Source organism: Varroa jacobsoni, unplaced genomic scaffold, assembly GCF_002532875.2.
Source record: "Varroa jacobsoni isolate VJ856 unplaced genomic scaffold, vjacob_1.0 scaffold_997, whole genome shotgun sequence".
Classification (NCBI taxonomy): domain Eukaryota; kingdom Metazoa; phylum Arthropoda; class Arachnida; order Mesostigmata; family Varroidae; genus Varroa; species Varroa jacobsoni.
The window spans coordinates 99,739-127,032 of NW_019213899.1; the positions used below are offsets into that span (position 1 = coordinate 99,739).

Genomic DNA, 27,294 nt, shown 5'->3' on the forward strand with positions numbered 1-27,294 from the left:
CTGGTATTAAAATATTTTATCGTACTGTGGCACAAGTAAGCATCGTATCCATACGTTGGCATGGTTTCCTAGGTAGCCGTTGACACCTTTGTGATGGAATAGAAATACAAGATGTAGCATAGTAAAAAAACCTTTATTTTGCTCATGTACGTTGATACAGGACTCAGATCAGTATTGAATTTTAATATACTTAATACGCTACAATTGATGCAAATGCCCGATAATAATAGGTCTATTTATTATCTAACCAAATATTACGATTCTGCATTCAAAAGCAGAAATTTACATATATATATATATATATATTTGCATTTGACCTTCATGTATCATATAATCTGTATAATTAGGACTTATTATTTAATTTAGCGGATAAAAAGGGTAGATTGACAAACGGTGTTTATTGACATGCAGTATTCAGTAGTACTAAACAGCTTACATAATGATGTAAGATGAACTAGGTACACATGGATGTATTTGACAAATAGGCACTATTGCATCGGTTAAAAACACACTTTAAAAGGTTTTAAAGTTTAGTAATTAGGTTCAAGGTAATGTTGTTACACAGTGTGCCTAAAGAGCAGCTATCTTCTTTAAATTACATTTATTGAAACTAGGCTTTACCGTTAAGGCTACACCGTGAATTTTGCTATAACAGTCGTTTGCTATATCACCGAAAAACTGGAATTTGTTGCGTATTAGCCTGTTAAAATTTAGCACCTTTCTTCTGTCCTAAAGCATACAGGTTTATGTTACTAAATATTTGTCGTTTGTTCCGATTCGTACATGTTTCGTTGAGTTTTTCAACTTCTTGGTATACGACTAATTTCGAAATTCAGTTCGAAGTTATTATTCGACACAACTGCCCTATCCACACTTCATCGTCTATCCATTAGAATGACTTTCAAAACAAATACACTGGATAGAACATATTTTCGTGTAATTAACATAAAAATTAAAACTAAGACCAGTTAGAAGCTGCAATATTCCTGTCATTTCGTTACTAACAATCTCTTTTATATCGTCTAACAAGACAACGGCTCAAATTGTAATTTTCGTTTATAATCGATTGTGCTTAGGTAAATATAACTCTGCGAGGGTACAACGGCCTTCGCGTTGCGTAATCTAAACACAAACTAGAGTATTATTTAATCTCACTCTATTTGCCTTATATCTCCATAGAATAATTGTATCAGCATAGTTATTCCACGCAGAAAAACCGATACTAAAAGCCTATAACCAGTATAAGAGTATGTCATAATGTAACAACAACCAAAAGTCAAGTTCGTTCAATAAACAAACGTTTGCTTTGTAGGTGCCTAGTGTAGGTCGTTGATTCCATACGAACGTCGCCCCTGAACACCATTGAAACGTTGTGGGACGTACGGCCTGATAATATATATATATTATGTGTAAATTTGATATCTTACATCTTCGAAGAATAAGCGCGAAACCTTTGTTCAGGGCACCTGATTTGCGTGTCTTCGTAACTGTCTTTCCTATCCTTAACTTGTATTGCTTCACAAGTTGATTACAATCGTTTGGTTTATTGCTATTAATCAATCGACCCTTTTAGTACAAAGCCTTTGAGCAATTGAGTTATATATATGTATATACGTAATGTAGATAAAGCCAAAATGTTTTATTTATTCATATCTACTATTCTACGAGGCCGTTCATTAATCTAGGTTAATGTACGAATATATATGGTAACCTGTAAATATAGTTCTTAGAGATTCATTATGAGCAGTCGATTTACTTAACATAATAATAAAAAACACCGATCCTATTCGAGTATTAAAATATCCTTACAAGAATCTAGATCAATGAATGGCCTCGTAAAATAGTAGATATGAATAGATGAAGCATTTTGTGTTTATTTACATTATGTCTTGCGTGATTATGTATCAAGCCGTGTGTATATACAGGTCCTGGACGAGCTTGGTCACATCTTCATAGCGTTTTCGTTACACTGAATATCTACTACATAGACGTCAAAGAATATAGACCTACATATTTGTATATTGAGGGATATATCGAGGGAACTGAATTGCCAGTCCTAGACGTGGCTGACACCCACTTCGTTTCCCCTCTAGGTTCATCTTCACCTAAATCTACAACACTGCACGTTAACGTACACGGGATCTCAAAAAAAAAAAACACACAGTCAAACAAACCTTATGAACCTGTGAGATTTCCTGGCGAGATTCGTTATACTAGTTGAAGTACATCCAAGGAACTTCATTTTAGACGCTGTTGAAATCTACGTTGCTTGGAGGCCCTATGCCGTAATTATTTCGAAATAATTTCGTGCCATTAAAATTTCTTTCGGCCATATTCTCAGCACTTCTATCCACTCAAGAAAATTCGTAAAAACTGGCCAATATATGCAAAGTGAAAATGAGTAAATGAAAACAGTGAGTAAGGCTGTTCCACGAGTTCAGTATCGCCAAAGCCTCTCTTCTACGTGATTACTGACAAGGACGTTACTAAAGGCCAATAGTTTCCAATAGTCCCATTAATTTAGCTGTTCCTAACTTCATTAACTTAGCAAGCTAAATGTTTGCTATCAGATATGTAAAATTAACATCACGTTATGATAATTAGCTATTTTCTTTACTCTATTTCTTCGACTGAAAAACTTAAAAATGGTTATTCATTTTTTAGCTTAGCAACATTTTATGTTAAGTTGAACAGTTCCATGCAGTTGATTGTTCAATACGTTCTTCATACAGTTTTGTTTTTTTACTACTTCAGCTTTTTCTCGCTACGATAGCGCGATGACTAATATGTGTGTGTTTGCTAAATGTAGGGACACGCGCTAGCTTCCTATCCGAGCATAGACACACTTCGTTTCATGCTAGGGGCTGACCGTCTAAAGTAATGCCCAACGGCTGAAGTATCGTACGCAAAACACAGAAAAAATCATTCTGTCTTTGATAGAATCTCACGTGATGACAAATGATTGAGTCAGTTTATGCGGCTATTAGGCCTATATGCGAAAAGCTTCATCGCTGAGAAGATGCGATTCTATAGAATATCTTACTGGCATTAGGCAGACAATTAAGCAGCAAACCATCTAACAAAAAACTGATCAAGTAAAGGTAAAGTTAAAACTTTTCAACTTCGACCAACTCGTCAAACTAGAACGTGTATTAAAATGTACAGGCCACTGTGTGTAAATCTTTTATAGGTGATTAGTATATATGAAATTCATAGAGAGGAGAGTCCGATAAACGCGTGTCTCGCATCAAACGCTTCTGCGTCACGCTACATTTTGATAGGTGCCATCCTTAGTCTAGTTGATAAAACCGATAAAAACACAGATTAAGCAAATGATACAAACATCAACGGCACTATTGGATGTCAAATAATCTTAAAAAAAAAACACATGGTTGTATTTCGTTTCGTTCGACAGCATCGATAACTGTTATCTATCTCGCGTAGAACCTGCTAACTAATCAAGAAGTATCCTCTTAACCTATGCGGTCTGTACCTAGAGAATTTCACCGCGTTCATGACGCGCTGTCTTGGCTCTGCTTCGTTCGCTTCTTTGAGCCTTCAATTGACCGGATAACTTTACACATCATGTTCAATGGCCGCCCCAGAGTTTGCTGATATTCGTTTCCCAGCCATAATAAATACTTTCAATGTGATTATTTTTATGTTGAACGCCACACCTAGCGGATCTGAGGAGAAGTCGAGCCCATCTACTGACGATCTCGAACTTGGATGTTCGATCAGGTCGTGTGCTGAAAGCCCTAATTGAGTTTGCTGTGCCGAAGGCCATATCCGAAGTAGCCCGTCAAACCTGTAATTGAATTAGAACGATGCGTAGTTAATTACCTCTCTGCACGTCTCATAGAACCCGCCAATTCAGAAGTGCATTTTGGATTGTCATGGAAAGGCGTGATCAGTACTTCTATAACTAAAATACATTGGAAGACTGCTTGTTGCCCTGTGATAACTTTTTCAGCTTGGCAAATTGTTCAACTGAAGACTTCGTATAACAGTTATGATACAAAGTGCCTTAATCGTTCTCTATACACTCCGATCCTGTGCTGTTAACATGTACATATAGATATATCCATGTATATTAGTGTTTGGCTATTACCGGCAAAGGCGAGTAAATAAAACGTGACTAATCGGATTCATACGAAACCACTATGGTAGAGAACACTATCTAGATGATGTTGTTTTAGTACCGATTTTTATGAAGCCTAATTTTAGTCAGGAGAAACATGCCCTCTTTGACCAGTCTTGGCTTGGTAAGGGCTGGACATTCGTAACGTGTTAAGAATAGGTTAATTTTTTCAACTCTACGTAGTTGACACGAAATAGTGACACTTTTGAACAACAATCGACTTTTGCCCCACTTGCTTCTAATATCGTCGATACGAGATTACTAGTATTAGAAAATAGTAAACAATTATGGATATGTCGGTGTTTCAACATGACTCACATACATGGTCTTCTACGATCCAATATTGAAATTAATTTTTGGGCTTTCATCTTGAGATAGCGGAAAAGCGGCGGTGGAACAATCAGACAATTTCAATAGGGAACTACTTCTACCGCGGCTAAGCGATAGGTCGCCCAGTAAATAAGTTTAAACGAGTTGTGACTTGTTGCCGTGAAACGGTTGAACAAGAGGTGAACTTGTAATCGAAGCATCGAATGGCAATTGTTATATAAAGTGCAATGTTTAACTTAGCCAAGAAGCTAAGTTAATGTTACACATGTGCATGCCGAACAATAGGGATTTGGCCTTTCGGTAAGGAAGCATTTAAATGATTTGAATGTAGCATATACCAATGGCAAGCCAAATTGCAAGTCGACCCCAGGTGAGTGGCTGCAGTGTGGTCATTAGGGTCGCGTTAATTACGATAGAGCTTACAGGAAGAAAAGGTACCCATGGCATCTGCAATATGAAAGAAAAGCATTTAATTAGAAGTCAAACTGAATATCTATGCTGAGCTGCTACTGAGACGACCGATAAGTATCGAACGGATTTCAGAAAAATGTTATATTTAAGGTGTAATATTGAGCTAGATCTAGTTTCGATATCAAATAAGGTAAGGCCGTTGAGCTAAAAACAGCAAAAGTTGTCTGGAGTATGCACGCCTTCTGAAAATGAAATATATATATATATATATCAGCTGGAGAATCTATTGCTACTTTATTGAGAGTTTGACATCTCAGAGAAATGTTTACTGTTAGGCAAACCGAAGCTGAAAAGCTCATAAATAAGCTATATCGTTTTGGTAATACACGTATATGTACAAGCTATAGAAATCCTACGATGGGAATGTTGAACATCTCGTTGAAAGCTCAATAAAGGAGCGTCGTACGGTGTTTCGTTGATAGTGTGACCATCATCGGTACTAAGCTGGGAGCCCTCATATATATATATATATACGTGAAAGATAAAAAAGGAAAAGCATAACATTTATAGCCGTATGATTACGGGGCTGCAGAGAGAAACGAAACAAAACAAACGACCTTTATGGGTACCTCACTTCTACGAGCAAGCAATTCCTATTAAAAATATATACCCAGTCTAAATCGAACCTGAAACGGAGTGCTGATCAACGAAAGTCTGGAAATGAATAACCCGAATCTCGCCCGACTACCCTATATAGCTTCTTCATGGGTTTTTCAGCTTAGGTTTTTTCGACATGAGGTGTTAAGTTCGTAGACTCTTCAGCTGATGGAACCTCACGCCTGATGCCCGTGGAAATGATGCCACTGCAACTGCAGTGTTACTGTTAAATCAATTTATTTCACTGTTGAGATAAAACGCTGTTACGTACCTAAACGATTAGTCTCTTCATAATACACTTGCCTTGTATTTCTGTGGCTCTTCGCATTGTTCATGGGCAACGATAACAAAGAAAGCTATGACGCCGAGCGAGATAAGAACTACCATAAAAACGATCGAGTGCCATTCTGCGAGGTTGGCCTCACGGTACCTCGTGAAAAAACCAACGGCAAATGCACTGGCCGCGATCACGAATACGCAGGACGAGACGAGCATCTGCTGTTGGCAGTTGCTGTAGAAAAAATGGGATTCATTTTATTGATCACAGCCATATTATCCTAGATGTCGATTCGGGCGTTTGAATGTTCGCGCCATCTTTGTGCGTATTTCAACCGCGTATTGGTTCAGTAAAGTGCGGCCAGATCAATATAAGCAGCAGATCGGGCATGTTTGATGATTGGCCGAAGATGTACTGAGCTTTATTATGTAGTGATGTATAAACAGTGAACACGTTGATACCCATTGGTGTCTAACTATATATAACAATAAGTATGGAAAAACTTCTTTACCTCGGAAAGTAGGGGCGAAACCTTTCAGCCCAAGGCTTTAATTGCTGGCCGGTGGGATCATACGCATCCGCACGAACGCCATTATTCAGTCTTATAGGAGCCAAGATGCCATTGTCGTTTCCAATCGGTTTCAACTCGTGAGCCATCTGGAAGGGCCACATCGGCCGTAGCTTGGAAACTAGTGTTCGTACGCTGGCACAGAGATCATTCGTTGTCATTCATCCAGGTAATGCCAGTCATGTTCATCCCTCGTATTTGATTATCTATCTTATTACTATTTTACTATATTAAGTATTAGAATAGCAGCGGTGAATTGTCCGTGTTCAAATGTAGCGTATATCTGCTGCTTTTTGAAATTTTTACATTACACTAATGTGACAGAAACATGTTCATACATTTTAATATGTATAAAACGTTTGTAAGGCAAACTTAAGCGCTGTATGCACTCTGCCGGGAGTCACGCTATCGAATAGAAATGATACTAGGCTTAATCCAATCGCCTCGAACAGACGTGAAGCAGACTTAAATTATTAATATTGCTCACTAAATTATATATTGCATAGAAACTACGGAACGATCTTTTGAAAATTATGACATGTCCTTTCATTATTCTTATTAGTACTATCCCAGTGACTGGTTAAATCCAAACTAATTCATGGTTCCTGCTCGCAGTAGGCTCATCTCTCTCCAGCGAAACGGATATTTGTTAGAGTACGTAACGGTTTCAAGATCTATGCTGTAACAAGCCTTCCATTGAATTACCAGCTACGTGTTCCGTAGGAAATTCCGTTTTTACTTCCGTCAAAACAATTATTACTCATGTATAATTCTGTAAATTGGTATTCATATTTACTGAAACTGTGTAAAATAAATTAATTATTTCTAGCAGCTTTCAATGCCGTTTCAACAATGAGTTCAGAACAGAAAAAATGTAAAAGCAAAATACAGCTTCTCGGAATTGAATTTGTTCCGCGGTTTGCCGAATTAACGATTTAAATGTTGGTGCTATCGAATAAATTGTGCGAGCTGAACTCAATGCTAAAAAATAATCGTCAAAACAACATACTATGGCGGCAATTTATCTCTATTTGTGCGGGCAAAGTCGAGCCGAAAAAATTTAACAAAGCTTTTTTTAAATAAATCATAGCTACCTTGGTAATCTGGTTGGGTCTGTAGCGGAAAATGATAACGCCGCCTGACACAATAAGGTAGGCCGAGAGCGTGCCAATCGACATCATTTCGACCAGTGTATCGATGTCCAGAATGACAGCAAGGATAGCGGCCAGAAGAGAGAATACGTACATTGATATCAGAGGGATCTGACTCTTGGCAGCCACCTTGCCAAAGATCCTAGATGTCATAAAACGTCAAAAATAGGCACTGTGATTTATTGACGGAAAAAGGACATCGAATGGATGGATAACTGTCGTCACAGCGACGAGCCAACGACTCCAGGCAGATAGGCCTCTAAGTTACAGTAGAGCTATTACAATATAGTAGAATCCTTGTATCGACTCACCCATGAATAAGGCCGTCGTCCGCCATAGCGTACGCTATTCGAGTAAGCGCATAGAGGGTTCCGATAAGCACCGTCGACATTCCGGCCAAGGCGCCAATCGTGACAAGAATCTCCGCCCACACAACGCCTAAAAGATATATGCATATATAAAAAGAATAGCTTATGTAAGCAACGAGCTTCCACTTTATGATATACAGCAATGGAGTTTTGTGTGTACATAATAAAAATGTGCCCCCTGACAGGTTTGGATAACGTTACTACATTAATGATAGTACGAGGGCATGATTGAAGGTTCTAAACAAACTGTTGTATTTAACTATAGGTTGGTTTAGGGATGGCTTCGTTATATGTTCAAGCCGAAATAAACGACGGAACGTGAATGAATACCAGCTGTCAGAAATTCAGATGGTTAGGCAAGATGAACCAGCACCCTTAACGCATTCACCACAACGACTTTGAAATCTGGCTTAAAGAGCTCTTCCGGTACGTTAAAGAGAAGGACTTGTTTTAGTTCGGGACGATCAAAGTCGCACCGCAACCAACCTTTAGCGGCGAGAGCGGCCGGCAAACCAGAACGCGACGAAATCTCCGTGTAATTTACCATGAGAGTAAGCGTTGCCGATACAGCGATGTACAAAACCGTTACCAGTCCCATTGAACAAAACGTGGCTACTGGTAGTGATCTGCCCAATGAAACGTGAACATCGAAACAGCAAAAGCGCACAATCAACAAAGAACTAAGTAGCAAAATACAAACAATAAGTATTACTACGACAATACCAGGTAACCTATTATATTAGCTAGGTATGATTAAAGGAGCAGCATTGATATCTACTTTGCGGCCGATTTGGTTAACGGGGCTTTGTCATCTCGAAGCAGAACTGTCAGAACAAATCGGCGATCGTATCGAAAGAGATCTTGGCATTTTTCCCATGAATCGATAGACACCTCTTGACTCTGACGGTAAAAATCTATTACAAGTGGTTTAAGGAAACGTAGCGCGTTTTCTTTCTGTTAATCATTTTACATCTCTGTTACTCCCCGAGAATACACTGATGTGACTGGCTGAACCATGAATGGCGGGCGTCGAAAGGTACCTTTGGGGATTTCTAGCCTCCTCGCCGGCGGCAGCAATGGCGTCGAACCCAACGTAGGCGAAAAAGCACGTCGCCGATGCACTAAGCACCCCACTCATTTTGAAGGGCATGAAGCCACCTGTAATGTCGGACCATGTTACGTATGTGCATAGTGGCTGATCATGCATCGTTCGAAAGTCAGCTTTCGGCTAGTAGTTCCCTTGTGGCAGCTGAAGGTTCAGCTTAACGTCAATTTACTCCGTGGACTTTACTCAATATCAAAACATTACTATCCGAAAAAACAGAGCGGTACGCACGGGTTGTAGGATTTGTCCAGTTGTTAATATCGGCGAAATATCCTCCCACACAGATAATGACGAGAAGTACGGCAATATTAATGATGCAGAGTATGTTGTTTAGCCACGATGTTGCCTATAAGAGTACGCACGCTTCTCTGATGTCATCGCCGTCATATATTAGCGTCATAGCTCAAATCAGAACAGAAAATACGTGCCTGTGAACGTGAACAGTTAAGTCGAGACCCTACAAAGTTTCGTAACAGGCGTGTCAATCTAGCGCAACAAAGAGCCCTCAATAGATGGTTTACGCATTGTGTCATTACTATCGAAATTTGCATATTATTCCGTATGAATGGAAGAAGCTCATTTTTTGTCCGACTGTGTTGTTTGTTATCACTCGTCACCATTGTAATCTGCTACTCTGACGGACGTAGTGCAATGGTGTTTTTCTCCGGAAAGTCCTGAAAAATGCTTCATTAATGCCACCTAATTAGAATGGGCAGTGTTCCAAACTGGGCCAAAACTACTATAGGGAAATGTACAATCTAGGAACGACCTCGGATGTCCACTACTAGTTTTCTTTATTTTTGGGCGTTTCTTAGCCCAGTTTAATCTGCTCCTGATCGGTAATGAACTGTGACCGCGGTGCCATCGAACGTCATAATCGCAGTTGTGAAAAGACGATAAGACCCGAACCTGTACGCCAATGGACATGAACACAACGTATAAAACAATAACGAAGAATGCGAGAAAATCTGGATGCTCGGAAAGTAGATATCCGCCCATTTTGCCGATGTTCTCGATTAACCATTGACGAATTACGCCGCCGCACAGGTTGTCGATGTAGTCACTGCACGCACGTGCAACAGCCGAAATACCTGAGTTAGTCACAGAAACCACACAAGCGTTTAGCCGCTTGTCGAAAACCTGATGACTAATTGAACAACTATGAAACAACAATGTAATAGATAGCGGTGTTATGTTTACGTACTGGAAAAAATGGTATCTAGTCCTCGTAAAAGTTCAATGATGCACTGCTCCGTGGATCTGGCACGCCCGCTCATCGTTGAACCGTTGCACATCCCAATCAATTTGATAGCACGGGTGCCCGTAATATAGAGTAGCGAACTGATAGTATTTCTAAACACATGCATTGCAGCAAATACGCAGGAAGGTACGTACCGATGACATTTTCAAGGAGAACGTTCCAGCCGACGAAAAAGGCCCAAAATTCACCAACGCTAAGAAAAATGAGGCAATATTATTAAAAGGAAACCTAACTACTCAAAAAAAGAAAACCAAAAAAAAAGTCCAAGACTGCACTTTCTGTTTACTATTAGTCTGCGAAACGGGTGAACTGAGAATTTGTTCAGCTGGAAGAAATTACTGCAACTGAAGAAATAGCTTTAGGTGCACAACAAGCTAAAACCCAAATGAACATATATGACAAATCAGCCATTGCTCACCCTCGCCTTGCCTAAAATGGTCTTCTCCTCGAATTTGTGGATCCGCATTTATAACTAAAATAACTGAAGATGAAACCGTTCTTTTAAAGATACCTGAAGTAGGAGTACGAATAAGCCGATCCTGCACGAGGAAATTTCACACCGAACTCTGCGTAGGCAAGTGCTGCTAATAGACTTGCTACGCCGGCGATAAGATACGATATAATAATTGCTGGACCTATTGATCAAGTATGAAAAGGACATCATTAGATCAGCTTGATAGCTTCATCTACTATTTGGAACAATTACAGTCTCTGCCGACCGCGTTATTCCTATCGGTTGGCCCCGGTGCGCAGGGGTGGATAAGTGGTTAGTCTGAAAATTAGAGGCTGGTTTGCGTAAAATGAGCACGTAATAGACGCGGCATCGTTAAGCCGAATTTCGTCTGTTAAATTGAATACCAAACATGATCTAAATTGATTTGTGAGTCGTGTCTGAAAAAGGCCCAAGGTCAAAAATATGTTGAAAATGTATTCCTAACGAGGTCTCGGCACATGAGTAAACAGAATTATTCTGTTCTAGTTAAGGCATTGCACGATGGTCGGTCGCACGTAGCGGAAATGTATGCATACTCCGATAACCCGCTGCCACGTGATTTCAGTTAGCTCCTACAGCAAGTCCTTCACCTCAATATCCATGTGTTTCATATTATAGAATACTGGTTATCATTTAATAGACACTGTTCACCGTTCGCTTAGAACTACTCAAGTCGAATCAGCGGATACGTCTCGCTCTATAGTAGATAATCATAATGGAGAAACGGGCCACTTATTGATATAGAACGCAAACAAACACACGCTAATCCGAGTGTGTTTCTACCGTCGCAGCTGTCAAGCGCCGTTATCACAAATGAGGTGATCCGTGTCAGACGACTTGATACGCTCACGTTACCATCAAAAACTAGGGGCACTCCATTACGGCAGCGATCGCGCCCTACGTGAAGCACCACGTAGCGGTGTTCGCAAGCAAACGCTTTTTTCATAGACAAAATGAATCAACTTAATAGTCGATTCCTCGACTGTTTCGGGGAGCGTGCTTTTCCAAATTGTAATTTTATGTGTCATACATTCATATGGAAAAGGAAAATGGGCGGATAGCTGCGTGAGGCGTTACGCAGGCAAGACTGATACCGTGTTGAAGCATCTAATGAATGAATTTTCTAAAGAATGCTCCCTATGGATTACGCACATATCTGAAGCGCCAGACACCGTTGTCCTTCAGTATGTTATTACTTGTTTAATTTTAGTTAAATTGGCTTCATTTCCGCTCTGCAACTAGAGAGCCTATTGTCTATGATGTACGTCTGTTTTGTTAACTAAGAACTAGAGTTTTATGCGAAAGATCTATATGTCGGTTTGCGTTGTGTATGGACACGAAATGTGTCCTAGCTAGAAGACTTGGAAAAAGTGACCGGCGCCAGATTTGTACAGTCATCAAGTAAAAGTAGATCGTTTTATCGGCTACTGTGTAGTTACGCTATAGAAGTGTATGACAGAGAGAAAATATGGAAGCATAGCGTAGAGACTATAGCGGGGCGTTTAGGGCAGTCTCGTGGAAAAGTCTATACGCGCGGCAAGATCCAGCTACGAAATATATAGATATCAAAAATCGAACAGAATACGAGAAGCCTGTTAATATGCAAAGGAATTATAAAAAAGAAATCTATGATACATTACAAACATGCTTTCGTTCCAAAAAAGCCCAACATATAAGGATTGTGGACTCACCGGCAGTTTGTCGAGCAACACTGGGCGTTAGCACGTAGATCCCTGAACCCATCATATGGCCAATTCCCAGTAAGGTGATATCGAGCGTACTAAGACATCTAGCGTCACCCATATACATGGAACAAGGCCGAGTAGAAAAAAACTCATTACCTACAATACATTATAATATCCAACGGAGCAAGGCTGCAAAAAAAAACTAATAATCCAGTCTGTATTAAGTTAACTTAAAAGCCGGCGCATAGGTACTCGGAATAATCCACCATTTCTAATTTTCAGCTGCTTAAATAACAAGTAGATATTAAAATCAATATGAAGCATCTTGGTGACTTCATTTACCACTAATCTAATACTATACATCCTTGTGCTGCGTCGAATTTTAACAGTAATTGTGGTTACAATAGGTAAACGTCTAATTTTGAGACAATTCTTCGCAGCACCATGCGAATAAAATAGTAGTCTCGGGCATGTTTTACCAACCGTTTTAGGTTCGTTACCATATGGTCCTCTTCCATATGCTTTTTACGTGTGAGCTTAGCAATAAACGTCGACATCATTGTGGCGGGTTTACGTTGCTTGATTTCAATGGACAAATTTCAGGGGACTCCGAGACCGAGAGAGAATGGCGGTATGCCTGAAAAACTTTTCCACATTTGTCAAATAGGTAACAAAAAAATTGATTAGACAATAGTATCATTTTGTAGAGTTGTCCTATCTTCGTGACAGGAAAGGCTGTGGACGTTACCTTTCGATTAGTTAAGATGCTAGCTTTCGTAGCAAGGCCCTACATGGACGTTGACAAGCATGGCGTTTGTTATGCTGACTGCACAGTTTATTCGATTTATGATAACTGGGAGTGACCCATAGTTTATGGTAAAAGCTAAAAAAGCTCCGCGTATCGACTTAGAACATGGCGATTTGAGCGTTTCAGTGCTATCTGTCTATACATGGACCTGCGTAGCCCAGGACTCGAAATGTCCTTCGTCCACCTCCACGAATTTTCTCTCTTTGGCGGTAGCTTAGATTAAAGTCCGAGATCTAGAAGTAGCCGGGTCGACAACAGCCACACTTACTACGTACAAATTATCTCGGTTTTCTGCAATGCTCCTATGAAATTTAGGTGTGAGATCCCGATTCTTCTGGCAAGCGACCATTTGTCTGTATCTTCTCTAGGTAGTAGACAGGTTATTTGCATGGCGAGCCATCAGGTATTTGTGCTGTTCAATTTTAGTGCTGCTTCTACTAGTAATAATCACGCTGGTGCATTATACCAGTAAAATAACATTATTTTTCCTTTTTTTCCGAAAAGAAAAACAAATTCAACCGTTTAGAATAACAACCGTCGAATGTTAAATTGTACAGCGCGCGAATATAACTCTATTGTCGCTAACCAGCGAAACGGATATCGAGTGATATAGAAAAAGTGGTTTAGCGGCAGAAGGCTATTTAAGGTCCTAAAGTTGTCATAAAATTAAATATTTATTACAGATTTACGTCACGTGAAACGTACAGATAAAAATGCGTTTGCATTTTGATTCAGACGCGAGAGTCCCGAATTTTCTTGATTACGTATGTGGGCAGAAAAGGCCATGCCAAAGGAATTGGGCTAGTCTATACAATTTCTGCGTAGATGATTGATATTTAAGTGTTAAAAATGCTTCTGAACAGCAAACGTATAATACGATTGATAGACGTACTTTCTGCGTAATGTGTCTTTGTTTAAGAATGTGAGAAAAGTTGGCGTTTATACACACATTATCATAGTAGAGCGCTACACGTAAGCTTCACCCCGCCAACGTTTGGCTCTACTTGCATGAAGCCAATTATATTTACGAAGTATAACTAAAAGGCCACTGTACAAATCGTCGCCACTTACGCCATCCAAACGTTGATAATAACTAGTGAGAATGAATTGTCGGTTGAATTATATCAACAGAGACCATGGCATATTGTAAGCCTTAGATAACGATTTACCGTTGGAACATTTTGTAACGTAATATAGAACAGTATATACATATATATATATATATGTTATTAAAAAAAAAACTCTCATAGACAAACGACACTCATCTTCGTTTATTACTTTTCGTACCAGAAGAAAGTTAGTTCCTTCTAGAACAAGGCGGCAAATTCATTATGGCGAAACACAACGCGTGGCCTTTGGAACTTGCACAAACGTCAACTATCACCTAACCTTTCGGCGCTGGACGAATCTATATAAAAATGAAAGACTTTCTTTCTTACTTTAAATTAACGGTCTATGCTATGACCAGTTTTTACGCGGCTTCTAAATAATCCGAGGATTATTTTTATAAGGCCAACCTTAATAGGGTAGAAAATTTTGAGACTTGGAAATTTATGAAGCTATTCCAGGAAGCTATTTTTGGCGCACTGACGTTTTTCATACAGAAATTAACAGTCATTTTAGAACGGAGAACATCAATTGCCAATTGGATCGTCCAGCGAATGATTAGTCTTTTTGAACTCTGTGCGCTTTTTGACATTTTTTGAACGTTTTCGCCGCTTTGAGCCTTCGCATTTTGGAGTTTTTTTTGGCCTGTTATCGGCTCAAAACTTAATTCCATTGGAATTTTTTTGTGGGAGCAACACTTTAGTAAAGTTTACGTCTGTGAATATAACTTAAGGCACAGCTACTCGTCAGAAGTTATTTGAGTATAAAATAGAGAATATTTCGAAGACGACTAGTGAACGGTTTAAGTCTCACAGCTGAATCTATAATCGCGACGAAGTGTGATTATGTTGAGTTTTTTTTTTGAAGTATCTATTTTTCCCGAGCTACAGATGTCCAGAAATTATAGAGAGTATTTAGGCGTTCAGAAGAGATTACTGCTAGGTACCGTCACAAGTAGGAGTAGTTGAAAAAAACGATACAATGAGCAGGAATACGAGGCTAATATAGCTTAAAATCGATACTGTTTCCGGCCTGAAGTGGCTAGTTCGAACAGTACAAATATAATATATGTTTTGTTTGCACTTACAACATTATATATGTGCTAATTTGCTGTGGGCTTTAAAGCTGCTGTTCTGAACGAAGTTGTCAGAAGTGAAAGCGAGCTTGGCTAACAAAAAAAGATATACCGGATTGGCTAGAAATGAATGCCACTAGGACTATCGCCGGCCGATGGAATGAATACTTCTTCACTGGCCTTCAAAATTCAAATACGCTAGTCAATGGCTAGGTCAGTATGATGTGTGTCGCTGGAATATATGTAGAGTATATCGAGCACGTAATAGGTTAAGTGGGCAAAACTACAAATTCTGATTTCGTTTGATCAGGCGAATGCCTGATCGGGGCCGAACGACCTAAACTGCACCGATTGAGATCTAACTAGCTAGATGAGTGGTTCGTTCGATCAGCTGCTCATGATAAACGAAAAAGGTGTTCGAACTAGACATGCCAAAAACAAAAAGGGATTTTGTTTTTGGTTGATTCCACTGAGGAAACTCTTATAAGAAGCTGTTGAATTTTCAGCTAAACTACAAGAAATTCTTCAGATATGAGGGCAAGAAAGATATTGGCATAAAGTATTCCCTCGGACTGTTACTGGACTATACTAAGCCATTGTTTGAGCAGTTTCACTGCCGAGCGAGTCACGGCCGATTTGAACCAGCCGAAACGACTTGAGGGGAATATGAAGTAACGCAGTGACTATTTTAGGTTGCAGGAATAGACACGGTTTCTATTTGAAGCCCGCGATTGTGGACCGGCTAAGCTAATGTGCATTAAATTCGGATTTAAATAGGATATCCGCAAACTCTAAGGACAATGAATGAGAATTGTCAATGCCAGTGTTTGTACCATCAGGTCGGTACTATTCATTGGCTCAGAGAGATTACCTCTAAACGCCCCTTTTACACGACTTGTCTGGGTTGCAGTTTGTAGTCGACAAATCAAATGGGTTAATTCGCTGATGTGGTATTTCAAACTATCCTTTAGTAATTTTGTGTTCTTCCTGCTTCTCTCAAAGATCGTCAAAGCAACTCATCATAGTGCCTGTTGACCACACTGTGTGTCGAATAATTTTTCTGCCCTATATTACATTTAATCAATTCAGGATGAGCAGGAATTTAGTAATCTAAGAGGCAAAACGTTAGCGTCACAGATGGGTCCGAAGTACTTCCTTCGTCATCCGCTTGTATTTATTGAAATTTTATAGGTATGAATTTTTTGACAGCTAAGGTAACACACTCATTGAACCTTTATTCAGAACCGACAATAGGTTATACGCTAGAAGAGCCGTACCTTGAGGGATCTCAATAGAAAATTGCATTAATTCTAGACTTAAGTTCACAAAAGAAAATATATTCGATGCACATATAAAAAAAGAGCTTATTGGCTTATGAAACATTTTATCCAACGCTGGCTGCCCAGTAAAATGATATAAAAAAAAGTTACAAGACACCTGTACTCTATAGGGAAGTGTAGAAGGACCCTAAAGCGTTTAAAGCTAAAAAAATGTCAGAGCGCTCAGTGAAATAACTTTCTGGTCAGATTAAGTTACCTTTGGAACTAATATTTCGTCCTAAAAAAAAGGTATCACTTTATTCATGCAGCCATAAGACACACAAAGGGTCCGACCCTATCAAGATGAGGAATTAGAGCTCGTGCTCTAACTCTGACTCTCAATAGAACAGAAGTAGCAAAAGAAATATAATTAAATATTTAGAAAATAAAGGACGGCCTTACTTAGCCGTTAAGAGTCCTAGCTCGCTATAATCTCAATTTATATCAATATGCCATCTTCTGCATTTGTTTCAAATGATCAAGTAGTAGCTAAGCGTGGGCCATACAAGCTTAACGAATGCGTAGGGTACACATAAAACATTGTTACAGCTCGAGGAAGTAGAAATTTTACGGCCGCTGCGTCATATTTGTACAAACATCTGTACGTGATCGTGCTATCAGTCGAAATAGATGAATTTTTAGTTTCATTTGTCCGTTTCCATTGAGAGTGATAAAAAAAATTCTACTATGCCGCTTAGTAGACAAGATGAGGGACAATGCGAAAGAGAAAAAGAGGTAGATTTATATGATAGAAATAGTAGGCGATACAAAACGCGGCGCCCGTAGAGTTGACATGCTTTGGCTGGAACAAAAAGGACCAGAAACACGAGAGCGTCTTGCCCCTACTCGAGTAAAACTACGGCAGTTCTGGAGTCGCACAGAGGACAATTTCCTGGAGAGCAAACGACGACACCGCGAAAGTTGCTGAACGCGGTGCGCATACTTCGACAACGGCTGTCACAATTCATTTGTCTACCTTTGTAGAAAGAGGCGGGCGTCTTGCGAAGGCGACGCGTCTGCTGCTAGGCAACGCTACGGCGGCCTGCGTTTCAGTCGAGAGTAGAGACAAAAGGCAGCCAGACAGAATCGGCGTATATTCTATTTGGTAGTAAGCCAAGCTTTAGGGAACACTCGGTGGCATATGTAGCTGCCCTTGATTCAGCAGAGAAATCAACGACACATCTCAAGCAGATTAGCTTAAGTACCACGACAAACGACGTAACTGGATTAACTGTTGCTGAGATAGAAAATACGTCCGCTTACACACGAATATAGCTAATCTAACAAGCAATACCATACCGCAACGGTACGAACAGACATGAGCCAATCAACAAAACATAGAGTGGTTTTCTTGTATAGGTTTAATCATTAGATTAGGAAAATTTGGCCTATTGATAATAGTACATAGACATTGGTTCGAGTGATAAAAATGAATCAGGTCGAACACATTGTCATCCAATGTCTCTGTATCGTGTTTGGTACGGAGACGCGCATGCCTATAGTTAGAGTGAGTTCAGTCTGGTCGAATAGGTCACCTTTACAGGTACCGCTCTTGGTGGCAGTGGTTATTTCCCAATAGCAAGGTAAAACAATCAACCATATTGAAAACTCTATGCAGACAAAATTTTACCAGGAATTGCTTCTTCTTCCATTGCATGACTCCTTTGACTAATTAGCTAGTCGGACTCGGGCTGAGCGTTACGCTATCGAGCGAGGACGGTTTATAATACGAATTATAGCAGCGGAAACGCACGTGTTGCGAAATTTTAGCTACGGGTCACTGAAACCGAATGCTTTCTCCAGCTGAGAATTACCGTTCGTCTTCGAACGTTGGCGTTCCGATTATATTAGATGTTACTTTATTGCCTGTCCCATAACAACGCGCGGTTGTACTTGACCTCACGGGTACGATTTTTCTAGATTCAAACTAGAAAAATAGAGCTTCCTCTCTGGTAGGTTAAATAGCGTTTACTCAAGAAAATGGACTATAGCAAACCGCCAGCCCGGCATATGGAAGATATATTTCTTCAAAGATACTTCACCAATGAGAAATTGAGCTGAACCCCATTGCGTCCATCGAGTAATGATGACAATAGCTGAAATTTAAGCCACAAGCATATACTACGTACGTGTGGAATACAGGACCGGAGTTAAAAAGCCTTCCTGTCCCTAACGAATCAGCTTGGTTTCGGCTATGAAGTAGATAGCATATGTTCTACCTAAACCTTTCAGGTAAATAGGTCAGAGCCGTTTTTGATAAGTTAGAAAGCTAACATTTTTTTTCGTTTGCATATATATATATAGCGCTCAGCGCTACATGTTTAATGTGACGAAAAAGTGCCAGCGGGTTTTTACCGCAGCAAAAACTATACACACAAAACAGTTAATGACTGCTTATTGTGCAGTTATCGAATGTAGAACTGCATCGTGTAGCAATCGCTTTATCATTTGCCACAACGCAAACCCTGCCATATATTGTATTCTCTAATTTAGATCGCTGATACGAATAATCTACTAGGTTCGATCCCGTGAGTTGACACGTATAGGTCGAGTTTTCGTGACGGAAATTCAAGGATCTTTCTTTATTAACAGCATCAAAGTGTCTCTAGCTTGTTTGGTCAGTATAGAATTTTAAAATTCGCTATGTCTTGGGCTTTTCGTATAGATATCACAGTTTCACGATGAATTCTTGAAACTTGTCAAATTTCAAAGAGAGTGTTATTTGTAGAGTACTAGTAGTACTCTTTGCTAAACAATAGAACGGCCTGGTACTAGAATTTGTAAGCAAGTCTTTAGAACGTGTGACGATATCCTTCCTGCGGTCCTGGAAAACGCACTGGCATTATGACAATTGCGAACGTAGATTACGTGACGGTAAGACCTCGGAAGGATCTGACGGCTGAACATCACTGCCGCTACGGCAAAACTACCTTTTTCAAGGTGCATTAGGACAAGCTTAGCGTCTTGCCTGCTGACGCTGTAGCTTGGTGTTCTTCATTGATGTATAAGCAAGTCGAAATCGAACTTTCCTTAAGCTTTGAGCGTAACAAACACAATAGCCTTTGTGGACTTCTTTTCTTTGAATAGAAACTTGCACAGCCACAAAGACCTCTAATTTTAATTGGGAGTGCTTTGTGCTCGTTTGTATATCTTCAGAGCCAATTAATAGGAATGAGTTTCCAAAAACGAGGTAAGTGGCTTCGACTTCCGAGTCTTTATGAAATTTAATTGTTGTACAATATTAAATATAAATTATTTCAAAATGCGATCATAAACGTTTACCAAACAAACATATTGTAGAAATAACAAAAAGCGAGTTAATTACCACATTTTTCTAGCCAGCGTAATCTCTTTTAAAATGAAGAAAGCTTACTTACACAACGCCTTTTGAGCACTGGAGATGCATTTGTCTAAGTAGGCCGATTTGATTGCTGACAATAAACAGTAGGTAAGCCACCGCAGGAAATTCATGAGATAACTAGAAGCTTGAATTTTCAGCCTAAACGTGACATATCTATGGGCAACCCAATGATCGCCGCCCAGATACTGCATTGCAAGTATAATTTATATCATATATATATATATATATATATATATCGTAATGATATATGCAAGCTACACTGGAGCAAATCAGATCTATATAACCAATATTTTCATTGAAAAGTACGTTTGGTGGGTGGCGTAAGTTAAATTCTCCTTTTTCCCAGAGAAGTAGACGTACGGTAAATTTTTTTTCCCCGCTAACATGTTACAGAGACGATGAAGAAAACAAATTACTTCGGCAATTAGAAAATGGCTCATAGCGCGCTTGTAACTTCTCACAGTTAGATCAGTCATTATTTTTGGTAAGTTTTAGCGCCGCTCACGATCAGATACATTATAAACAATAAACGTCTGCTTTTAACATGGTCATAGTAGTGTTGCATTGCATTGAACAATTGCACATTGCACACATGTAGTGTGTAACGTAATGAGCATCTTTCGATAGCTGCAGTAGAGATCTTATCACATGTCGACTGCCCTGAACGGGTCTTTGATTTTGCGTATGTTATACTACAAAGTGAGGATTAGCATCTAAAAGGATACCAGGACAAGGTACTCTTAATCATTTCGATCCGTCTTACTTACAAGCAAGGACTACCTTATTCCTTATCATACACTCTATGGTGTCACTTGGATCATTGTTCTTCGTACAGGGCCGATACAAACGTGTCCTGTATACAAAAGAATATCCGAAATACTGAGTCCTAGCTGCGCATCCGCATTTCACGATATGAATTAGGTTTACAACAAAAGATACAGGGTCGTACTTTAATGCAACTCAACTATCCGATAACGAGTGCGCATGGCGGTTTCGAACGTTTCCCTTACGTCTAGCTGCCTTCATTCACTTCGTAGAAGCATCAATAGAGGTCAAGGTTTGTCAATTTTATACATTACAGCAAATGGGAATCGTCAAAAACTTATATGTTGTCCTTTTTTTTACATGCTTTAGCCAATAGCACATGACTTTATCTTTATATAGCGCCCCTCGTATATACCAATACGTACATTACGTGCCTGGTCTATCAAAGGAACTATTTTAGACGCGAAGAGCTAGCGTGTACTTTTACCGCATTTTATGGCTATTATATTATTGAGAACAATTATTATTCATTGATCAAGCGGTTACGTTCAGTCGTCAGCGGAAATATAACACTGAAGATCTTGGACGATTCTGGGACAAAGCTAGCACACCAGACGTATTCTGGCTGACAAATAAAACGACGAATAGATGCTTTCGATTGTTTTATTTCGATATTAACAAACAAAATAATTGCTTAATTATTCTGTTCTGCTATTCTATGTATGGAACTCGTCTATTTACAGATAGAATGATGACCGAAAATAACTCGTTTTTAAAATGTTTATATTACGAAGAACCAACATGCCCATGATCTCGAGTTCAGATCACTACCATTATGCAGAATATAATAGTTTTCAAAAGCATCCAGTGAATTAGCTCTCTCCAGTGCTCCTAAAAAACACGTTATAAAAAAATACGTAAAAAATACGTATGAAGCTTTTAAGTGGTTACGTCATTTCATTCTGGTTAGCGTTTTTATCGTTAATGGCACATACTTTTTACGAGAACCTGACACGCGCTAGGCAGTCTAATTGGGCATATCATGAAGAGGCCAAGAATATACCTTAGCTAAGGAAAACAACGCGAGGCTTACCTACTAATGACTCTTCTAGGTTTGATGAACCCCCTTCGATGATCATGACCAACTTGACAATATATTTCATTTTTATAAGCCGTTCGTATTGCGTGTTGTGAAAGCCTACCAGCATCGAACTCTACTATAATCTGTAAAATGAATAGAAGTAAGCTCGACAATCATATAGTGCTAGACCAACTGGGCGTACTTTTGGGCCAATCATAGAAGTTAGCACATTGAACATGTTATCGTGGATTGTCGACCGATGGACTCGTTTTGAATAATTCTAGCTTCTAAAGCTTAGGAACCCTTTTTTTTTTTTTTTTTTTTACGTAAGTTAAAAGCACTATCCACTGAAGCACCGACCTAACGTCTAAGGTTATGAATCAAAAACGTGACCTTTCAAGCACTCGGCGTCCATTAATACAATATGAATATCGGCGCTCTGAATGCTGAAAAGCCTGCCCAAAGTTCGACTTTTAATAAACGTGCTAGGTTTTTAGAAAAGTGCAAAAAAAGGAATGATCCATAAATTTACTGATGAGAAACTCGTAAATTGGCAGTTTCACATCACATGTTGGCCTACTCATCTCTTCTATAGCAAGATTACTGCAGCAGAGGATAAATTGTTATTATAAAGCATGAAAAATAAATAAATTGGGAAGTATCAAGTTAGACCAGCGTCGTCTAGGCCTCTGAGCATATATCTGTGCGTCAAAGGAACGAAATGTTCTTTTGCTTACCTCGTTGTAGACGTTGAGTTTTCAGCGAAAGATTACCGCAACCGGGAAGACTCCCGTTATCGTTTTCACCTAGGCAAGCAAGTTGAAACCAACGAATATCAAGCACAAATTGTAGATAGTTCTTAGGCACACAGAGATCTGCTATTTTGCAAGTAATCTCCAATCATTCCCGAATAATGAAAGGGTAAAAAAAGCTCCAGGAGAAGTCAAACAAATGAAGCCAAAGCAGAGAGCTTTACATACTATAACAGATTCGTCTTGCGAACTCCTTGTATAGTAGTTTGTTTCGTGTGGCTGTCAGTGACGATGGTGTGGTTCCATCATCAGGAGATTAAATGTGAAGATCCAGTGAGAACATTTGCAAAAATGTTTGGTCGGTAAAAATCGTCGTCTAGGTGGCACGATAGAGATTACGGCAAGATGCGGTTAATAACGCTTGCTCAGCCACTGACCACATCCACAACGCCACAGCAGCAGTAGTAGCACGAGTGCAGCCTCGCCTTATAGGCAGCGACGGCTTCGGAGTCTCACGTACGAAGCTTGGGTTGTGGTAATGACGCGCAAGCCGCCTTCTTGGAGCACGCACGTTAGATTCTGACAGCTGGTCACCGACGGGGTTTCAACTGTGGTGTCAACTATCTGTTATAGATCTACTAACCACTGAACGAGAAATAGTCGGGCCAGACTCGGTATCTCTTTATTTGATATGATCTTCTTTTTAGGTTCTTGGCTTCTTAACGCCGTTACCCTACCCTGGCTTTGCCCATCCCTGCTAGACGCTTGGCGTCTCCGTCTTGTGAATCTTCTCAAGCCTAGTCCTCTTAGCGGTCTGTAAAGCTAGTCCATGGGTACTAGATTGTAAGATTCTAAGGATTTAGTGATTGTCTAAATTTACGAACGCCTTGAAACGTAGGTTAATGCTCAGTACTTTTGAAAGTTGTCCACCTCATCTGTCATTAGTGTAGCGTCGTTTTTACAATTATTTCTTTTTTTATTCTCACAGGCTCTACTCATATAGCTAACAATAAACGCGACGGTTGCTCTCTGCAAGGGAACTAACTGCCGGGCCAAAAAATTCAAATTTTGGTACCACCACGATACACGACGAGATTAAGCTGACCGTGGATCTGAAGCAAGGGTGGTGCCTAGCGTTCGTAGCACACTCGAAATCAGCGGGAATCTTTACGTTACTTGGACCGTAAACGTAGATAACACTATGCAGTAGAACGATCCTACTGCACGCACCTATGGCTATGTTAGCATTGAGGGGATGTTTGCCTGCGCGGATTCTATTCAAGTATTTCGCAGAGTAGCTTGAATCTTGTAGAAAATATACGAACAAATAATTAACGGCTGTCTTGGCAGTGTGGGTTGGCGTCTTTTGCAGATTGTCACAAACCTGTCAGGTGCGCGACTCCGATGCATCTGCCAGATCAGTTCCAAGCGACTGAGAGCAACAGTACAACGCAGTAACCGGCCTGTTGGCCTGTGTTCTGGCGCATAGGCGCGCTGTTGCGGACAACGAGAGATGAGACGGCGCGTGTTCAGAGAGCTGAGTTGCTCTGCAGTGGATGGATGTGCACGGATAATCGACAAAACAGTTGTGGGCAGTCGCAGTCTGCGTCGATACGAACCGACGTTGGATGTTGACACGGGTAAGCACAGCTGTCGCTTTTAGGTGGCAGGTTTTCCCACTCGAACGACGGCGCTAGCTCAGCTCTAGTTGGCCCTGCTGTTTTCGGGTCGGCCACGAGTGTTAGCTGTATTCCCGTAATTGTTGTAGTGTCGCTCAAACTGGGCTGATTCTGTGGGCGCTTGGCTGCGTTATCGAGAGGGATGATTACCTCCAGAAACGATGGAAAGAGGAGCGCGCTTTATAGGCGATTTCGAGGTCTGTCCTTGACAAGCCATTGGGCTGCAGCAGTAATAGTGGTAGTAACGACGGTGGCCGCAAAAGGCCGCCAACAGCATGGGATAGCTGGAGAAGAGGAGAGCATGGCCCGTCCTCTCCTGGCGACTCCAAGCAAAGAGGACACGAGCGTTTTCGACGAACGAACGCGTTGAAGACATCAGAAGAAATATTACTCAACTCTATGTACGAATCAAGATTATTCCTACAAACGACGACAAATCGACGCCGAAGCTATGCGTTGGACCTTATCTGTCATCGTAAGCTTCTCGCTTCGCTGAATCTTATCACCCCACTATCACATGTATGTAGGTAGCTCTTCTTCGAGTCCGGAAGTATAGGTCAAGAAAAAATCGAAATGTTGCTTATCAGCTATGAAATGTGTGGTGATAATTATTTGGAGCTGCTATAATGCGATATCGAACTGCCCTATTCAAAACTTACTATTGTTCGAAACCTGCATCAGTTGCTAGCTATACAGGCGATCATTTTTCCCAATAGAGATTCACATTATGATCTAATTTCTAGTATAGCGCAATCCTACATAAAAAGCGAGAGACCTGGGGGGAATTCTGAGAGAAATTACTACTTCAAACAACTCTTTACAGCAAAAGTATCCGTTGCCTTCAGTAAAACGGTACTGACTTAAAATGTTTCTATCTAAATTGTATCAACAACCTCGTATCCGTCTGCTACCGATTAACTGTAGGGCCGTCAGACTATATAGTGTACAAAGCATACTTTCATTTTGCAGTGGACTATCAGCGCGGACAGTTCGGTAGCGGGATGACACACAAAAGCTAACAAGAAGCCCTTTCAGCAACTGTACATCAAATCTACATTCACTGCGGTGTACAGTATACATTCAAATAAATGACTACTGAAATAAGCATTACAGACACACAGATAGATATGTCCTTGTACAAGCTTCAGACTGTACACGTAGACCGTTGGGCTATTCCATTGCCCGCGATACATGTGAAATAGTAACAAATAACCGTCATGGTCTACATACTATATACCCCAGCCTGCAATACATTATATAGGTAATATTCAAATCAACAACCTTTTTTTTTAACTGATTCGTCCTCTGAGACGGTTCTCTCCGCTTTATTTGCATTGATGAGTAGTATCCAAAACATCGAATGTGACGTCTGTCATCGAAATGATCGCCTTAACTATTCAATGACATCGAACGGCAGCTGCAAGGCTCTCGTAGCCCTTGGCCTTAGATATGGCCCTTAGTTAAACTGTGCTATTAGCATATCCGGAGGCTCGCCTAAAGATCCTAGCATACAAATCATGCTTTTCACATAAATTAAGGATCTGACACATTTCCATTACGCAATTACTTGTTAATTGAGCTTCAAGGGTCGTAACACATTTAGTGGCTTCTTAAGGACATCTATTCCGCTCAGACGTAAAACCAGACTTTATCATATCTTAATGACGACGCTTGAAATCATTTGATCGATAAAGTAGTACTATTTAGATAGGTAACAGTACACGTCAAACAGATTTCGCCATATAGGGCCAAAAAAAATAGTGAAATGACTGAGTCTGAGGAAGTGAGTAGTCCCGTGGATTAGGACCGATTTCACAATCATAAGTGTGCGGTCTTTTTGGAATTTCCACATTTTCCAGAGTTTCCACATTTAAAGTAGTTAAAGTTTGTCTCGCTATCACCTTTTCATGCTGTTCCAACGGGTCAAGGTCAGGATTCTCTTGATTGGAAAAGATCACACTGCCCGGCTAATTTCATGTGGCAAGTTTTGTTTATGCCCCTTGTTACCCCTCTAGCAATTACTTGACACGATGCAGAAGTAAACTAGCTTATTGAAAAAAGTCTATGATATCACTGGAACAAACTCAGATGTAATGTGTCTAGGTTTGTCTAGCATCGTACGCAGAAATATGGGCCTGGGTAGAGCGCCAAAGCTTTTTTAGGCAAGAAATAACAGCTCAAGCATTGAAAACATTTGTACAGGTAGAAAAGTCAAACTATTTTCACCTTTATTCGGCTAAAAACGCCAACGCTTGACTTTATAGACTACTGATATCTTGTATTACTCTGCCTTTATTATCTAGACCATTTACTCGGTCAGACTGCACAGATTATTATCCTTGCCTTGCCTGAGTTCAATTTTACCAGTGAGCACTTTATGCATACATAATGCGGAATTGGGTATGCGAACTTTTCTACCCGGCTGAATCGTTCATTTGACCTTCTAGAAGGCTTTGATAATAATGAAAGTAGTGATAATAAATTGTGGGCTGGTAGACTATTTCGCAAGTTCACTGCGAGTCGTGAAGACTGCGATAAAAATAAGAATCGATCGCACCACATTGTGTAGAGCATTTTGGCTACGAAGTGTATGTATAACTTGTTAATTAAATTTCGACTGTGATTAAAAAAGGAAGCAAGGCTTCAATCATCGCAATAATCGACGTTATGATCTTATATCACTCCCGAATCGAAATAGTCAGAGGCGCATTTACTAACGTCTCAGTTTCTGAAAACCGTGCTCTGACCAACAGAGGGCGTATCGGCTTAAGTCACTGGCAGTTTGAGGGAGCCAAGCGTTTGAGGTGCGAGCAATACGCCAGAATTTCCTAATCCCTAGCTCTAGGATGGGTACTCGCATCTCTAAAGCTACATAAAAGCAAACGTCATCGAACAATAAT

At 40.1% G+C, this 27,294-nt stretch overlaps 1 protein-coding gene and 1 long non-coding RNA gene across 3 annotated transcripts in view; one reads left to right on the top strand and one right to left on the bottom strand.

Moving 5' to 3' along the window:
• Positions 1 to 114: 114 nt before the first annotated feature.
• LOC111265660 (cationic amino acid transporter 4) lies at positions 115 to 24,469 on the bottom strand. 2 transcript variants are annotated; one of them, XM_022842523.2, is made up of 16 exons: positions 24,100 to 24,469; positions 22,701 to 22,769; positions 12,931 to 13,092; positions 12,454 to 12,551; positions 10,781 to 10,904; positions 10,404 to 10,462; positions 9,918 to 10,099; positions 9,240 to 9,354; positions 8,944 to 9,061; positions 8,390 to 8,529; positions 7,847 to 7,973; positions 7,479 to 7,677; positions 6,328 to 6,473; positions 5,843 to 6,050; positions 4,810 to 4,918; positions 115 to 3,808 (listed from the first exon to the last, which is right to left on the bottom strand). In XM_022842523.2, exons 3-16 carry the CDS (start codon positions 13,005 to 13,007, stop codon positions 3,759 to 3,761), a joined length of 1,752 nt encoding a protein of 583 aa, XP_022698258.1. In that variant the 5' UTR covers positions 13,008 to 13,092; positions 22,701 to 22,769; positions 24,100 to 24,469; the 3' UTR covers positions 115 to 3,758. The 2 variants fall into 2 exon arrangements, with proteins under 2 accessions (XP_022698258.1, XP_022698257.1); XM_022842522.2 differs by lacking the exon at positions 24,100 to 24,469 and adding an exon at positions 22,944 to 24,092.
• Positions 6,466 to 27,294, top strand: part of LOC111265671 (uncharacterized) — a 47,337-nt gene continuing 26,508 nt past the window's right edge. The window contains exon 1 of the long non-coding RNA XR_002683566.2: positions 6,466 to 6,553. This is a non-coding gene — a long non-coding RNA (uncharacterized LOC111265671). The remainder of the gene's footprint in view (positions 6,554 to 27,294) is intronic.

Coding starts and splice junctions, on each gene's coding strand:
- LOC111265660 (XM_022842523.2), bottom strand. CDS start 13,007: ATGATGTCGACGTTTATTGCTAAGCTCACACGTAAAAAGCATATGGAA. Junction 9,355..9,917: donor TCATGTCCATTGGCGTACAG/GTTCGGGTCTTA, acceptor GTACTCTTATAG/GCAACATCGTGGCTAAACAA. Junction 7,974..8,389: donor GGCCGCTCTCGCCGCTAAAG/GTTGGTTGCGGT, acceptor TATATCTTTTAG/GCGTTGTGTGGGCGGAGATT.